At 38.5% G+C, this 16,808-nt stretch overlaps 1 protein-coding gene across 3 annotated transcripts in view; it reads right to left on the reverse strand.

The window, feature by feature from the left end:
- Positions 1–1,249: 1,249 nt before the first annotated feature.
- Positions 1,250–16,808, reverse strand: part of MARCHF1 (membrane associated ring-CH-type finger 1) — a 433,802-nt gene continuing 418,243 nt past the window's right edge. For all 3 annotated transcript variants that reach the window (XM_058550299.1, XM_058550300.1, XM_058550298.1), the window contains 2 exons: positions 14,440–14,587; positions 1,250–4,790 (listed from right to left, as the gene is read on the reverse strand). In XM_058550299.1, the coding sequence (XP_058406282.1) occupies positions 4,492–4,790; positions 14,440–14,587 (447 nt within the window). In that variant the 3' untranslated portion in view covers positions 1,250–4,491. The remainder of the gene's footprint in view (positions 4,791–14,439; positions 14,588–16,808) is intronic.

Here is a 16,808-nt window from a genome sequence, read left to right on the forward strand (position 1 = left end):
TAACTTTGAATGACCTCTGATTAACCCAGCTGGTTTTGCACCCCTAGGAGATATACATGCTCTGTAGATTTTACAGCCCCCTCCCAGCTGTGATAAGATGATAACGTTCTTTTGAGTTCCCTAGGAATGTGATGACCCTTGGAGAGAGATTCTATGCTGATATCGTGACAACTGAAAAATCTGGTGTGGCGACTCCCAGTTTGTAACACCAGAGGGTCAACATTCCTAACCCACTCCCCTATAACCCACTGGCCTATATAAACTGCTTCAGGATTCTGTTTCCCCTTAAGAGGGTTCTTTTGGGTGTTAGTCCTCCCATCTTCCATCTTGCTTGCAAGCTGTAATAAAACCCTTTCTCTCTACCACCTTGCCTCTTGACTGTTGGCTTGTCTTGCTTGTCTTGGTGGCAAGTAGAAGAACCCATTTTGGCGGTAACAATACAATTCTGCAGAAATCCCGTAAGTTAGGCAAAAAGTAAAGAAACCACAACAAAGGTTTGGATCACTTGTTTAATATACAAAGTCTGTCTTTCACAGATAATTATTTCCTTTTCCTTAATTTGTCTTAGTACACATTATTCACAAAACAGTAAATTGTTAATGCAAGAGAGTTAGGTAAAACCAAAAAACTACAAATGCTCAATCTCAAAAATTGCACACACTTAAAATAATTTTTCTTTGTTTTAATGCAATATCCAATTTCAAAATGGGCTTTCTTCAGACGTGGAGGAAACACTGCAGCCCAAAATGACAGTACTTCCTTTCAACTGTATTGATAAGTAAAATAGCACCTTTGGGCTGACTCAGGAAAGAAAAAAGGTTTTCATCTTTCTTAATTAAAGTGTAAGTCCTACACAATTATTATATAACAATTACAATAATGATACTAAGTTTTAAGAGCTCTACTTTGTTCCGGAATATTCATTGTCAAGGCAAGGAAAGGTAAACTATGTCAGGCAGATGGAGTAATTTTCCCCACCTCACTGATGACAACTATAATATCTTAGTGATGTCATTGCTCTAATGAGCTAAATTTCCAGCCAAAAAATAGATGTTTTAGGGGTACCCAAGGACTTTTTGCAAAACAAGATAAATGTAACTATGAGGCCATCTCTCTGGTATTCCAATCACATGTAACAGCAGCTCAGGGTGAGATTTAATCCTGGGATATTTTGAAAGACTCCTCCAGTATATACTTGAATTTCTCTTCCTTTAATTTCTCCCTTGCTGTACCCCAGGTTGATAGGATCATTTTTATTTTTATTTTCATTTTTGTTTTATTTGTGTTTGTACTTAAGCTTAGTTGCCTTTTTGGCTTCACTTTTAAAAAAATACTGGAATGTCATTGCTTTACAATTTAATCTTTGATCCTATACAATAAAAGTGACAATTAAAAAAATTAACAGCATAAATGTTTGTGGTTTATGGTATTGATAATACCACAGATCATGGTTATAAAAAGCCAAGGTTTTTAGCAGAACTGTAAGTTCATCCCTCAATTTCAGTTGTTTCCATTGCATTTTGTTTCTTACATGAGCAGGTAAACATGCTTCAAAAAATTGTCATTTTGGAGAGCAGTTTTTCTTTTTGAAGATTATATCCAGTTCGCAAAAGTGTTGTCACAAAGCCAGATCCTTTTCTTGAAAAGGCCAATGTACCATTGCCACACAGAATATAAAAGGAAAATAATCAACATTAGGTTTTAAATGCACATAGTTATTTCAAATTGTTTGAACCATAAACAGCCATTGTAGGAAAACTTAAAAGATTTAAATTCAGGAGTTCAGGGTTTAAAAAGGTCAGAAGGATAGCAGAATACATTGTTGACTTTTAGGCTTCTAGGAAGCTATATTCTCATTTCAAGAAAGTCAAAGCCTATACAAGTTAATTTTGAGAATTTAGGTATGGTTTTAAAACACCATGTCATCTTGTATTAATACAGTAATGCTTATCTTTCCTTTTCATTCTAGAAATGTTTTCTTAGTGTTCGGTGTAGCTCTTAATGAAGGAGGCCTTATTTTAGCCAATCATCTCCCACTGTGAAATGAGCTATGCACTTATCTATCTTGCTTAGGTTTGTACAGAATTTAAACAGTATTTTTGGTGGTAATTAAGCTAAATAATCTTTTTCCTTCCAGAGCAAACAAAAGAGAAATCAGTATTTCTTTGTTGGCTGGTGACTAGGTTTTTTTCCCCCAGGAGTATTTGTAAACAACACATTGCCATTGCTAAACCAGAGGAAAAATGGGTTAGTAGAAAGCTTAGGGAAATTAACAGAAAAAATGAATCAAGATTAATCCCTTGGGGGAGGTGCTATGATTAAATCACCCACAGCTTTGTTATCCATGAACGTACTTATCTTAAACCTTTACAATGGAAATGTAAGAGGACGTTAATGCAAAGTCTAGTTTGTTTAAGGTTCATATAATTTAAACACCACTTATGTCCTTACATGTGCAGAAATTTTGGTCCAGCTTAGTCCGCTCAACTCTGTCTTCCCTATGCCTTTATTCTATGCCCCACAGCATGTTTGAAGAAAGATGAGTTTTAAACCTTTTGTTTCCTCACTGACTGAAAACCTTAACATTTTTCTCGTGTATATACATGAATACGCACACACACGCACACCACACACACACACAAAGTTGACATTGTTTACCTTTTATTTATTTCTAGGAATTGGGACTATTTGGACTCTGTCAGCCACTACCAATAGTCATGTCATCTTTTTCCTCATTAAAAGATTATTTCTTTTTCCTTTCTCCTACGATAATCTGTGAAGAACAAGCACACTGATAATTACAAAGTGCATCAATGTGATACCCAGATTTGTGCAATGCGATACCCATGCTTTGGTTCTTACAGCCATCATGGTTGCCTTTCACGATAATAAATATGACAGCTAACAAAAATAAATCACCTTTTTAATGTAAGACATCTTTCTTTGACAGGCTACTATATCTATAATCATTAATCTAGCTCACTGCAATATCATTCACGCTTCAGTTTTACATGAATATGCAAAGAACACAATAATCAACTGGCAAACCTGAACAACTCAATTTATTACTTATCACAGAATCTGTTGAATATTTTTGCTTCCCAGCTGAGCAGGAGAAATACCATCAGCTTTTTAAAATTGAGTCTAAATGCTTGGTCATCATAACTACTCATCTGTCAAGGTGACACCTCATGTGGATTAAAAAAACCTTACACATTTTATTTAATAAAAATATTTAATTTTTATTTTCCCTGTCATCAATGCATCATTGTAGGAAACAAGTTAACTTCAGAACTTTGTCACAGATAGATTGCTTTGTCTTTCTATACTTTGGTTTTTTTCACCCTTTAGAGAAATGGTAACTTCATCTAACTCTTCAACCAGGAAATTTAATTTGATTACTTTAGCACTTTGTAAAATCATAACATTTGTGAGACTTCGAGTAAAAGAATGAATGAAGCTGCTGTTTTGAAATATTCAACTGTTAAATGAAGCAGATTTTAGGGCTGCACTATCCAATATGGTTAATTCATACTGGATTTTGAAGACATGGTTCATTTAAAAAAGATGTAAAATATCTCAATTTTCTATATTGATGACATGTCGAAATAATAACTTAGATATATAATGTTAAATAAAATATATTATCAAAATTAATTTTACCTATTTACTTTTACTTTTTCTAATGGGGCTACTAGAAAACTTAAAATTTACATGTGTGGCCTGCATTTGTGGCTCACATTATATTTCTGTTAGACCAGCACTGTTTTAGAGGAACCAGATAAAATATAGGACCTGACAGCTGATTTCAACTTCTGTGGGTATTTAACAGAGTTAATTAAACGCCAAAAATCTCTGAAAATCTTTTGTTCATGATTTAAACATAATTCCAAGTATTAATATCTTCAAGTGCGTATTGCATCTATTTTAAAAACATGCATCTGTCAAAACAACTGGACTCCACTATAGCCATAAAAATCTGTCAGAGTACGAATATCAAAATACGCATCCTCCAAGTTTGCTTCTGATGTGCCTTAGGGATGATGCAGACAATTTCAGGCTTACAACCAAATATGTTTGTGATTTCCGGGTGAGATGGTTAACATTACGAGGCCCTAGATGAACTACACATTGCAATTCAAGTCTGTGTTCTTGAACTTCCCCCTGCTACTGTGAAGACGCACGTGTCCTTTAGTCTTTCATCATTGCCTAAAAACATTCCTTGCCCCAGTGGGTCTTAACTGTCTTGGAAATCATTCTCTAGCAAACGTTTCACATTTCCATATCACACTTTAGACTCTGCTTCATGGGATCCTGGTCATTTGGTGTTTGTTTTCCTCTTTTCCTTGTTGAGCAAAGTAAGGAAAAACGAATCAATAGGCGAAAGAGGAGAAGATAAAGAGAGTGAATAATTCAGGATCACTTCTGTCATTTGTAGTGACTGAGGGCTAGAAAGATACTCTTCGGTGAAGAACCTCCCAACTGGTTCCATCACACTGGTATGACCTCAGGGGGGCCGCCCTCTGCAGATGGCAGTGAATTTGTACCCGTCTGTAATACAGGCACTACCACAGCATCCTTGATGTCCGTGTTTACGTTACATGAGAAGTTCTTCTCCAGTTTTTTGGCAGTGTCTGGGCAATTCTGCACAAAGATCACACGGTTGTAGGCCCTCAGCCTGCGCCACAACTGAACGTAGACTTTACACTGTACGTACATGAAGACGAGGCCTCCTGTGAAGCCAATGGCCACCACAACCAGTTTTGTCCAAAACGGCCACTCAAGGACACCTTTGAAATAAAAAAGAGAGAATGGTATCACCAAGTTGTCCTGAATGGATTTGGTAATTTTTTTCTACGGCTCCTTCAAAAGACCATGCTTGCCTGCTAAATTTTGAGGATAAATAATACATTGTTAACTAGTAAGAATTATAACCTGAATTCACTTAATTGCTTTCAAATATTCTGAAAGTACTGTTAAAATTATATATGAAGACATTCTCTGACTTACCACTGTAATGATCTGCCCTATTTCTCCTCTTAGCATCAAGTTCCTACTATGATTATCACATATGACATTAGATTTTTTGATACTTAGTTCAACATTTATTCCTTATGACTAAATCTTTATATACTGATAACGTATATATCAGTATATAGGTACCTGTATTGGATTGTACACACAGGTCCCCTCACCACCTTCATTTCCTTAAAAATTAAAAAAAAAAAAAATGAGAAAGAAAGAAGCTGCTACATCTCACCAGAGAGAGAAAGAGAGAATTCCTGAGTACAGATATCCTAAGATTTAGGATTTTAGCTAGCTGTTTCATTAATCATATTTTGTCACTGAGAACCATCACTTTCTTAGACATCAATATTTTTTCTTAATTTCCATCACCATAACTAGAAATTAGCTTTCTTTCACAAACAGTTTTTAAAACTATTTCACAAGAGTTTCTGTAACTGCAACAGTATTTAGGCCATGCATAATTATGAATGTTAAATATGCAATGGTCAAGAGACCACATCTTGCCAATGCCACGATGGTGTGGGGGAACTATAGCTGCCTGCATTCATGTGAAAGGCTGTCAAGTAAAAGAGTATGGCTCAGTATGGTGGACCAGGAGGGGCTGGTGAGAAACCACAGTTTATGAGAGAGTCTATGATTCTACTTTGAGTTTTATTTACTTTTACTTATGACAGTGATAGAGTTCTAAGAAATATCCTACCTATGTTTTGTAATAGTGACATTTGTTTTATGCTTTTGGAAGCAAAACAGACACTAAATGCTGAAATGGGGCCAAAGGGATTTTTCAAGAATGTTTTCATTGGTAAGATGTGTTTACCGCCTTTTATTGAGACCTAGCCAACTGTCTTCATACTCTATTTTGTTGGACCAGTCGGTTCTGTCTTCTGTAAAAAAGAAAGAATATACACAGCGTGGGTGGGGAGGGGGTGGTAAAGGGAAGGCACAAAGTCTTGCTCGTTGAGAATCCTTTGTCTAATGCCAGGAATTCTTTGTCCTCACTAATATACATTTGAAGCTGGAGCCTGCACTTAGAAATGCCAAGAACACAAAGTTATCTCTACTTTCCAGTCTGAAAGAGGAATTTGAAAAACCCAACTTGAGGCAATTCAACCATCTGTTCATTTCTCTGAAGCCCAAGGATCTATCTATACTTCTGCCTTTGTGCTTTGAATCTTTCTTGAGCAGTTTCTGTGGGTTTAGGAATAAACTGCCCACCCCTACCTCCTAAGTATTAGTGGGAAACATTGCTTGGAAATTCTGGAGGAGCAGATATTCTATCCACCACCATTTTCTACAGGAATGGGAATATTCTCTTGTCCCTCATAATAGATAAGTTTAATTGATTCATTCACTTTCCATATCATCATGCCAATCCCATAAGAATGGGCAATAAATTCTCAAGCAGTCTCAATATATGCTTCTTAAATTCTCCCAGGCCTCCTGTCTATAATTGTATATATGTGATGTGATCCTTGAGGGCTACAAACATCTTCCATGCCATCCCAAAACAATCAACATGCTAATAGGTTTTCCAGGAAAGGCCTAAGACCATATGTAGATTTGTCCTGGGATATGATATTGAAGACTTCACAAATTAGAGTTAGATGAATCAAAATGCTACATTACATCTGCCTAAAAGTGTGGTGCTACCAGAACCGCAGAAATCAGCCCACAATCTGTAGGGAAACTTATATTTACAGAGCCAGTGAAAGCACTTTAGACAAAGAAAAGCAGATGGACCTTTCAGCTCATCCTAGGCTCTTGGGAGTCTGAATCTGGGAAGGTTTTTCTAGCAAGCCAGCGAGGGAAACTGGGGTGACCAGGTAAAAGTAACTGTATTTATAGAATTTGAATGAAAAGGTAAAAATGAATGAAAGAGTAAAATTTTTAAATTATTTTTTCACATAAAAATATCTCTCATAACTTCGTCACCCCTTTCTCTATCGGAATTGGGTCAGGAGAAATAGTTTGGGGCTATCCAAGGGCATTTTCCCCGCAGAACCTGAGACTAGAGTTTATCGATAAACAGGACCACTGCAACCAACCGTCTCTCTCATCTCCTTTACAGTCACTATTTCCTCATCTTCACTCCCAGAGACCCCTTCCTTCCTGGCTAAGAAATGCCCAAATCCCAAATGATTCAGACTTTTATTCAGTTTCTTTGCAGTCCAAACCCTAATAGGATTTCCCTTATTATGGTTAATGGCTGCTCAAGGGCTGTATCCCTGTGCAAAACTGGAACACATTCTTAAGGGTTAGGGGTTTTATTCCTAAGAATCAGCTAATTCAGTCTTGACATCTTTATCCATCCTAATTCAGGTAGCTATTTCAGTTCTTTGAGGTGTTGGGCCTGTTATCTGGTATTCTTTTTGCCCTCAGTTTTCTTATCCCTGGTAGCTTGTTGCAGTAATGGCCCCCAACTGGCTTATGCCTCCCTGTAACCAAGTCCTCAGGTATCCTCCCGCTTATTGACAGTGGCCTTGGCCATGTGACTTGCTCTGGCCAATAGGACAACAGGAAATATGACAACAGAAACTTCAACACTGTGCACATATTGTGGTTTGCGCTCTCTTGCTTCTCTTTTAAATACTGCAACCGCCGTGTGAAGGGGGCAGGGCCAACAGACTAGATGCTGAAAAATACTTAGCTCAGTTGCTCCTGCCATCCGGCCAATAGCACGCCCACTGCCAGACACGTACAGGAGGCCATTCTTGACTACACAGCAGCCAGCTGATACGCCAGCTGTGCAGACACATGAGGGACCCCTGCAGAGACTAGCTAATTTGGCCCAGGCCAGAAGAAATGCCCAACTGACCTACAGAATTGGGAATGAAATAAATGGTTGTGGTTTTAAGTCACTAAGTTTTGGGATGGTTTGTTATACAGCACAAAGTAAGTGATACATCACTTAAAAATGGAAGTGTTGATAATATCTGCCTCATAGGGTTGTTAGTGTGGATTAAAGGAATTAATAGTTCTTGACACACAGAAAGTGCTATATAAATGTTGTTTTTGTTGTTATCTGAGTGATTTGAACGCTACACATCTTTGGCTGATTGAATTGTAGATTAAGAGCAAAGCTTTCACTGGTGCTAACAACTAAGACATTTCTAACTTCATTGGACTTCAACCTTTGGATGTCCCACATGGACCCTAGGTAATGAAAACCTCCAGAACCCAGGAGAGGAGACAGTCCGCTTAGCTGCCAGCCAGGCCACCAGCATTTAGTGCTAGCCCCAGCACTACACAGCCTCACCCTGTGCCCCTGCGCATCCCTTGCAATTGTAATTCCCTCCATGGGGAAAGGCTCAGAAATCTCACCAAATATTAAGAGGTCCTGAAATGCTGCAGCGGTAACTGTGTATATTGTACTTTTTAGGAAATATTAATGCCAAACGTTTAGACCACAACGACAATGGCTTGTCAGCTGGGATGTGTCCACTGGCCCCTTTCAGACTCATTTACTTTGCAGCAATACTGTTTCTCGGAAATATATTTCCTTGGTAATAGAATAGGGTCCCCGTCGCTCTCCACTGGAGGCAGACATGTAGGTCACCTGTAACATCTTGCCTCTCTGTTTTCTCCTTAAGTCAAATTGGGTAAACCACAAGGTCCCCAGTGGGTGTTTGTTTATAACACAGTTGGAGATCAGGCAAATTACTTATTTCCTTATCGTTAAAACAGTGCTGTCTAAGGTCTCTTCCAGCATTTTTTTTTTTTTTTTTTTTGGTGAGGAAGATCAGCCCTGAGCTAACATCCATGCCAATCTTCCTCTTTTCTTGCTGAGGAAGACTGGCCCTGGGCTAACATCTGTGCCCATCTTCTTCCACTTTATATGGGATGCCGCCACAGCATGGCCTGACAAGCGGTGCATCGGTGCGCGCCTGGGATCCGAAACCCGGCCACCAGCAGCGGAGCGCGTGCACTTAACTGCTACACCACGGGGCCGGCCCCTCTTCCAGCTTCTAAATTCAAATTCTGGGAGTATTCTGCATATCTTATGTAGCAGATCATGTGACCGGAGACACCTGGAGTGTGTCTAAAGAGCTTTCTAAAATCCCCAAACAGAAGAAGAGAACCTGCCTCATTTAACAGCTGCAGTGACAATGTATATTTAGAAAGAGCATCTCATTGCTAAGTTGGGATATTTTTGGCTAGTGCTTAGGTTATGCAGTGCTACAAAATGTATTTGTATAAGGTGAGTGGTGGGGCTGGGAGATGGTTTTCTCCTTTACTTTCACCCTGGTTACTTTTGGATAAACTATTTTTTTTAAAAAGCTGTTTCACGTATTTATAACCTTTTCCTTAACTTTTTTTAATGCTAATATTCACTGTGAGTAAACATCTATGATACTGTGTGCAGTATTTATATAAACACGTTTCAATTTGTCTCATGTAAGGTCAAGTTCATGGTGTCTTTGAAAAATGAATCATAGAAAGAACCTTTGGAGAGTATTCAGTCCAATTTAGTTTTACAAATAGGAAATTGAGCTTCAGAGTGATTATTTTATTTACAATAACTAGCCACTGACCAAGGCAGAGCTAGAACCCTGGCCTTCTGACAAGTAGCCCAAGTCAGTGTTCATTATATTTCGGTTGTTAACAATAACAGCACATTCAAAAGGAATGTTTAAATAACACTGCTGAAAGGGAAAATATTATATAGATTGCAAGACAGTAATTTGTAACACATACTCTAAGCAGATGTTAACAACCACAGTTCTGATCTGCTGGACTCAGCCACAGCCAGCAAAATGTTTTGAGCCTCTAATACCCAGTGCTTTCTGGGTAATGAAGCATGGCCCCCGCCTCAGAGATAGTTTAGAGGCTCACAAGTGAGTCAGGCATGAAAACAAAATCAATTTGTTATGCTAGTCACTTGTGGTATATACATTTAAATAGTTCTGGGGCAACATTAAAATCTGCACCTGCAGTCTAATGGATAGTATAAATCGTCGTTGTTGTGTTTTCTTGGTTTGTATTTTTATGTTTTGTTTTCAACATGCAAACAGCATACTGGAACACTCTTCTAGAATATGTAAAGGTAAGGCAGGAAGGGCAATTGTTCCCAAATTAGAGTTGGCGACACGGGTAATTTAGGGTGTTCAAGTTTCGAGTACCATGTATTTTATCTTTTTTTTTCTGTCATCACAGGCTCGAAAGAGTGAGCTGTGAGTTAAGAGAGCTATCTGGGGCACCATGCATATTTAATCTAAAGGAACAACCGTTTAAAAACATATGAAGTTTCCTTCCAGTATTGTTATTACAGTTCAAAAGATTTCGCTGTTTTATATTCAACCTCAATTCTGGTTGAAGAAGGACAATTTGTTCCTCTTCAAATATGTTTGAAGGTTTTGAAGATGGATGTAAAATGTTTTGACTTTTAAATCAGGCAGTTTTTTAATGACTTGAAAAGAAATTCAGGATCAGCACTCACCGTCCCAATGCGAAAGGAAGATTAAAACAATGACAGCTCACACAGATGCCCACGCTACCCATAAATGTGTACTTTGGGAAGTCAGGTTTGAAATACAGTTTGAACATAAGTAGAGATGATACCCTTTACAACAGCCACTATGGTTTCCATTTGAAATTAACCAAGTTAGGAGCTGTCCCTTGGGCAAGTGGCTCTGCAGGGACAGCCTCGGGCACTGCTCCTTGATAAATAGCTTGCTTCCTAATTCAGAAGCTCTGAACACCAAAGATAAAAGTTATTTCATTTGCACTTGCCATTAAGAAACTGAAAATAATTTTTAAAAAGTGTAAGGTAGGAAGCTGACCCTTGACTATATGCATATATAGAAGAAATATATAGATGTCACACACTATGTAGGTGTCAGGAGCTGAATACGGATCAGGTTCTGCCTAATGTGACATATATAGCGGGAAGCTGGCCTTTGATTATCTTGCTTTTCTGTTGGGAAATCTGTCTGAGGGGCCTGAGTGACAGTCCATTGGGAGACTGTGGTCTGAAATCCTGCATCCACCCAGAACTGAGAAAGGAAAAAAATATTTTGAAGAAAAATTCGAAAAGAAAGATAAAAGGTGGAAAAGCTTGGGTACGAGGCACTCACACTTCACCATTCTTTCTGCAGCACTGATGGGGCCAGTTGCCAGGTCCCAGACACAGTGCTCAGCACCAGGGATGTGCTGGTGAGTGAGCCCAACGTGGCCCTGCCTGCTCCGAGCTCAGAGTCTTTCGGTGAGGGAAGACAATTAGATGAGCAATTGCGATAACGTGTGGTAAGTCTCATGGTAGGGCAGAGCTTTTCAACATGACTGCATGATAGAATCATGTAAGGGATAATGAAATCTAAATCTCTGGGGATAAAAGGCTTTGTAGTAGTCTAGAAACTCCGCTGGGGGCACGGGGTATGTGCAGGATGCTATGGGAGCACATGGTTCCCAACACTTAGAGGGCATCAGAGGCCCCTGTAGGCTTCTTAAGCACAAATCGCTGGGCTCCACCCTCAGAATTTCTGATTCACAGGTCTGGGGTGGAGACAGGCTGAGAATCTCTAGTGGCATCTCTAACAAGTGCCCAGGTGATGCTGCTGGTCCAGGGACCACATTTAAGAACCACTGTAGTAGTAATAATTCTCCTAGTTCAGGGAGCTGAACTAGGTTTCCTAGAGGGAGTGATGTTTAAGATAAACTGCAAAGGCTGAGCAGGGCTTAGGGAGGTATGTGAGAATACATGAGTGTTTAAGTGAGTGTGTGGTGGTCGTGGACAAGAGACGCTGGGAGGAAATGGTTCATGTAGAGAAAAAAGCTGAGAAGTAGATGTGAGGGGCTGAACAAATGTTCAGCATAATTGGCTACAGCCAGGTCATAGGGGGCTGCATAGTCCACTATTAAAGAGTTTAGGGTATATTTTAAGAGTGATGGCTAAGTGAGGATAGGATATGATCATATTTGTGTTTTTGTGAATTTGCTGTAACTATATTATTGAGTATGGGTGGAAGGTAGGCACAACTGGAGAGAGTCTAGTTAAGAAGCTGTTGCAGTTTTCAGGTAAAAGATATGATAGTCCTCACATGGATGGTGGCAGTGGGGAAAGAAAAGGAGAGATTCCAGAGGCATATCAGACGGAACGAACGGGATTTGGTGAGTGATTTAAGTTGGAAGTGAGGGAGTGGGAGCAGATGAGGAATTAAAGCTGATGTCTGGATTTGGTTCCTGGGTGTTAGTAATGCCTTTCCCACAGGTGTCAGAGTAGGAAGTGGTAGTAAATTACAAGTTTGGACACATTAAGTTTACATTGCCTGGAAGATCTTTAAATGGAGAAGTTCAGGTGGTAGGTGGATGCATGAGTTGGAAGGTAGTATGAGCTAGAGATAATTTTGGGGAGTTATCAGCATAGAAATGACAATTGAAGACATAAGAATATCCAGAGGGACTAGAGAATGAGAAGGGAGAATGAGAGATAAATGGAAGGAGGTATTGGGCCATGGATTTCTTGGGTTCTGGAGAGTCTTTGATGGCTGAAGTTGAGACGGCCACATTCATTGTAGGATAAATGATCACTATTGTCTCAGATGTTTCAGAAGCAATTGAGAAAAACAAATGTGAGATGTCCTGATCTGTCTGCATATGGAGGACATGAGATTGCTTCTTCTTGTTTTGTCTAGGAGAGGTGCCCTTAATCTTCCCCTCACATGTGGCTAGAGAACAGGAGCCCTGCAGTCTCGTACAGCTAGGCCAAGTTAGGGTGGCCACTGGGAGAGGATGAGACTACATTGGGGTGAATTTATGATTCTCAAATAGTCAACTCTAAGTTACACGTCTAAAAATATTGTCTCTGGCTATCAGGTCTGCCCTTAATTGCTAGGAAAACACTTTAGTCCTAAGGCCTTAGGTTGGGTGTAGCAAGGTGGGGATGTGGGGGATGCCTCTTCATTTTTCCATACATATGTGATTGCAGTGTTTATGGCCCACTTTCTACTTGGCTTGGGCTAGTACCTATACCTATAGGGGACATAGATTTAAAAAAAAGTTCCTATCCTCAAGGAACTTATTTAATAGGGATGTGATAGACATTTCTTAAACTAGCATCTCAAGAACAATGCATAATGTAGTTGTAAATAATGTAGTTTGACATCAATTGTTTATAGATGAGTTAACATTGAAACAAAAAACTAACAAAACCCATTGAAACAAAAAACTAACAAAACCCCACCCTACCCGTTTTTCTAACGGCAGCGTTTTCATTCTCCTTCAGAAGAAGGCAGCGGGATCTGCAACTCCGCCACCATCTCCCCTCCCGACCCTCCACTTAAACTAGATAAACGATGTCCTCAGTGCATCTGCGGAGGCCGCACAGCCCCTTTTATTCGCCCAGTCCCATTCTACTTTTAGAATGCCCGGGAGAGCACATGCGGTGCTCACTGCTGCCACCACGAGGGCAAGTGTGAGAATGGAACATCCTTCCCTTAGGTTTTTATGAATGCCAACAAAGGAGTACAGAAATCACAAACCTTTCCCTTCTTAAAGTCTTTTCCTTCTTCCTTCTTTCCCTCACTTCCTCTCATCTTTTTCTTTCTTTCATTTTCTTCTCTTTTTGAGGGGGGCACATGACATTTTTCTTAACACTACAAATTTACAATGTTATCATCTGAATGATTTCTCCTTTCAAATTCACCAGTGATTTAATATTTTTTTACAGGTGTGGGGGATGGTTAAGAGAATATTTCTCACTGTTTTACCAGCTATGATTTAGGCTATGTGCTAAATATATAGAGATCCCGATGAAAAACAGGCTGTGAGCCTTCAGAAGTGAAGATAAACAGTATTTTATAGCCACTGTTCTTCCTAGTTTTGCTTGTTTTAAATGGCATATCCATTTTAAATGTTAGAATATGCCTTAATGATTTTTAAACATCTTTCTTTGTAGACTTGACACCATCTTTTACAATCAAATATAGCATGGCTAAAATTTCAAATCATAGTGTTAATCTAGTCTATCAAATTATACGGTACTAATTAGTAAGCTATAACACATTCTTTAATAGAGTGTCATCTTATTCATGTTTTAAAAGAAGCAATGATTAAGGTGAATTAAATAAAATGAAAAACCTTTTATTTTTACAACTGTTTGCCTTTCATGTAAGGCAGAACCTGTGACCCTCATTCAGTTCCTGAAAAGCCTGAAAAGTGCTGTATGGCATCTATATATTTCTCTCTACTAAGGGTCACATGGACTTGATAAATCTCACATCTCAGCTTGGGACCCCCTGTAGTCAATGCTTCATAGTCACAGTATTAATCAATAACGTAATTGGGAAGACTCAACTGCCAATACTGGTTTTTGCTCGTGTATCAAACATAAAGACCTAAACTGGGGAAATAAGTTCCCTACCCCACCACTGAGTAACATCACAGAATCCGAAAGGGAAAAAGACGTGCTCTTACCGTTGTCATTGCCTTGCTTGATTTCCTCCGCGGTCCGATCTATTAATACATACAAGGACCAAACCACACAAGTGATCGCGATTACGTGGAACGTGACGGAGCAGAAGATTTTCCTCCTTTCGCTTGTGGTCATCTGTAGTTTCTCCCACTGCAAGCATAAATGAATCACACAAAACTGAATTTCTAACCAGGAAATTTCACTCCCCTTTTCTATCCCAGACAGACCATTAATAAAAGGAAAACAAACATTTGCAATTTCAGATGACAATATAATATTCAAATAAGTCTTCATGTTTGGAAAGATATGAAATCAAAACCTGCAGAGTTATATATAACCTAAATCTATATTAAAATGAAAAAAATCATTTCCTTCAATAATTTTCTCCAAATGAATTAAATCAAGTCATTTTTGTTTTGCTAGCCTGTAATTTCCTCATCTGTAACACCAATGGGATAGTTTTAATATTGTACAATTTTTAGGAAATATTTCCTTTCAGGTTTCTGCATATCATTTATTGGTGGTACTAAATTATAAGCAGTAATAAATAATCTCTTCTTGGATTAATACATAACCTGATACACTGCTGTATTCTTGAATGTATATATTTGACAAGTATTTGAATGTCTGAGCGACAGCTGCGAGAGAAAGTCAATATCTATTCACAACTCTTCTCCCAGAAAACATATTTTATCACCTGGGCAACGGGAGAAAATTGGGTTCATCCCCTTTTAGAGCCGTCTTGATTTGCTGCTGCCACTACTGGCACAATCATTGTCCCTTAGTCACACTCCTCAAAAAGTTGAGGGCTGTTCCCTTAGTCTGGGAGAGGAAGAGGACTAGAGTTTTTATAGTTGTAAGTTAAGGTTTATATGAGGGAATGTGTCCATTATTCATTTTGAAGAAATAAACTCACAATGGAAATTTTAATGCCTTGACAGCTCAAGTATCACTTCATTTCTGTGTTAGGAATTGTGTCTCTTTTTCTTTGTATTATTTCGATAGGAGAATCAAATCAATATGATCTTATTAGAGGTGAATTGATGTGCCAAGCTTTCAATAATCCATGATCCTTTACTTTATTTACACTATCATGCTTTTGCTAAAGCAAAATCTTTAGGACTTCAGAAGACCCCACTCCTTCCCCACCCCCCCTTTGCAATATAATTCCACACACAACTCAGTTGAAAACAAGAGGGCACACATTATGTTACATAAAGTCCTGTCTCTGACACCAGCTTCAAGACATGGGTGAAGTCGTTTAACCTCGCTGTGCCCAGTTGCCTCATTTTCATAAGAGCAGATTGTGGCAGAGGCTGTGACAGAGAGGTTTGGGAAGAGGACACCATTCTTCCCTTCTTCCTTTACTAACAGACTAACTCTATAAGGGCTGGCACTGTGCCCAGCTAAAAGCTGCCTTCCAACCTTCCTTGGCAAAGGGGGACATTGTTTGTTTTCCACCAATGAGATGTGAGCGGCTATCTACTGGGATATTGAGTTTTTGTCTTCTGGACACAGGAATTGCCCCTTCTCCCTTTCCTTCATTTCTCTTCTCTGTTACCCTGAATTCATAATTAACGGTAAGAGTCCCAACAGTCATCTTGCAACCTCGAAAAAAGTCTTGAGAATTGGAAAGACCTCAGCCTAATCACCATCAGCTCATCTCTTATATGTGAGGAAAATAAAGCCCTCTAATTAAGCCATTATTTCTCAGGTTTCTGCTACTTAGCTGTCAAATGCACTTTCTGATGAAAGAATCAAATAGATATTTCCTAACTTCCCTTCCGGTCTGCCAATTAGGATCCTACAATTACATTTGCAAAAGAACATGATACTTAAATTCTGATCTTGATGCTCAGGAAAGCTTCTTAAACATTTTTGAGAAAAAGATGTTTTATTTACAAACACCATCCATTCCTATCTTCTTACTAGGCAGTCAGCACATAGTTTTCCTTACAGGGGTCTGTTAGAGTTAATTAACAATTCATACTTCATCTTGTACTTTCTTTTTCATCAAACTATATTTTATACATTATTCCAAGTAAATAATGGAGAAATCTTAGTAATGAGGCCAGAGAAAAAACAGTTGCTTCAATCTAGACTCTATTTTTAATTACTCAATATTGAATTAAGAAGATTTTTGGTATTGAGAAGATTTTGGTATGTGTATCTTGGCTTTTATCAAAACTTCACATCGTATCTGTGAAAGGCTGATTTTTAAAATTTCATTTTAAAATTTCATTTGTTCATTTAGTGTAATGTTTATCTGAATAACCTGTATAGTTATAGAATAGAATATTAACATTTGGCAACAGTATTTTGTGATTTAATAAATATTCCTTGAATTACCTCAATATTCATATGACCAAAT

This window comes from Diceros bicornis, chromosome 11 (assembly GCF_020826845.1).
Source record: "Diceros bicornis minor isolate mBicDic1 chromosome 11, mDicBic1.mat.cur, whole genome shotgun sequence".
NCBI classification, from domain to species: domain Eukaryota; kingdom Metazoa; phylum Chordata; class Mammalia; order Perissodactyla; family Rhinocerotidae; genus Diceros; species Diceros bicornis.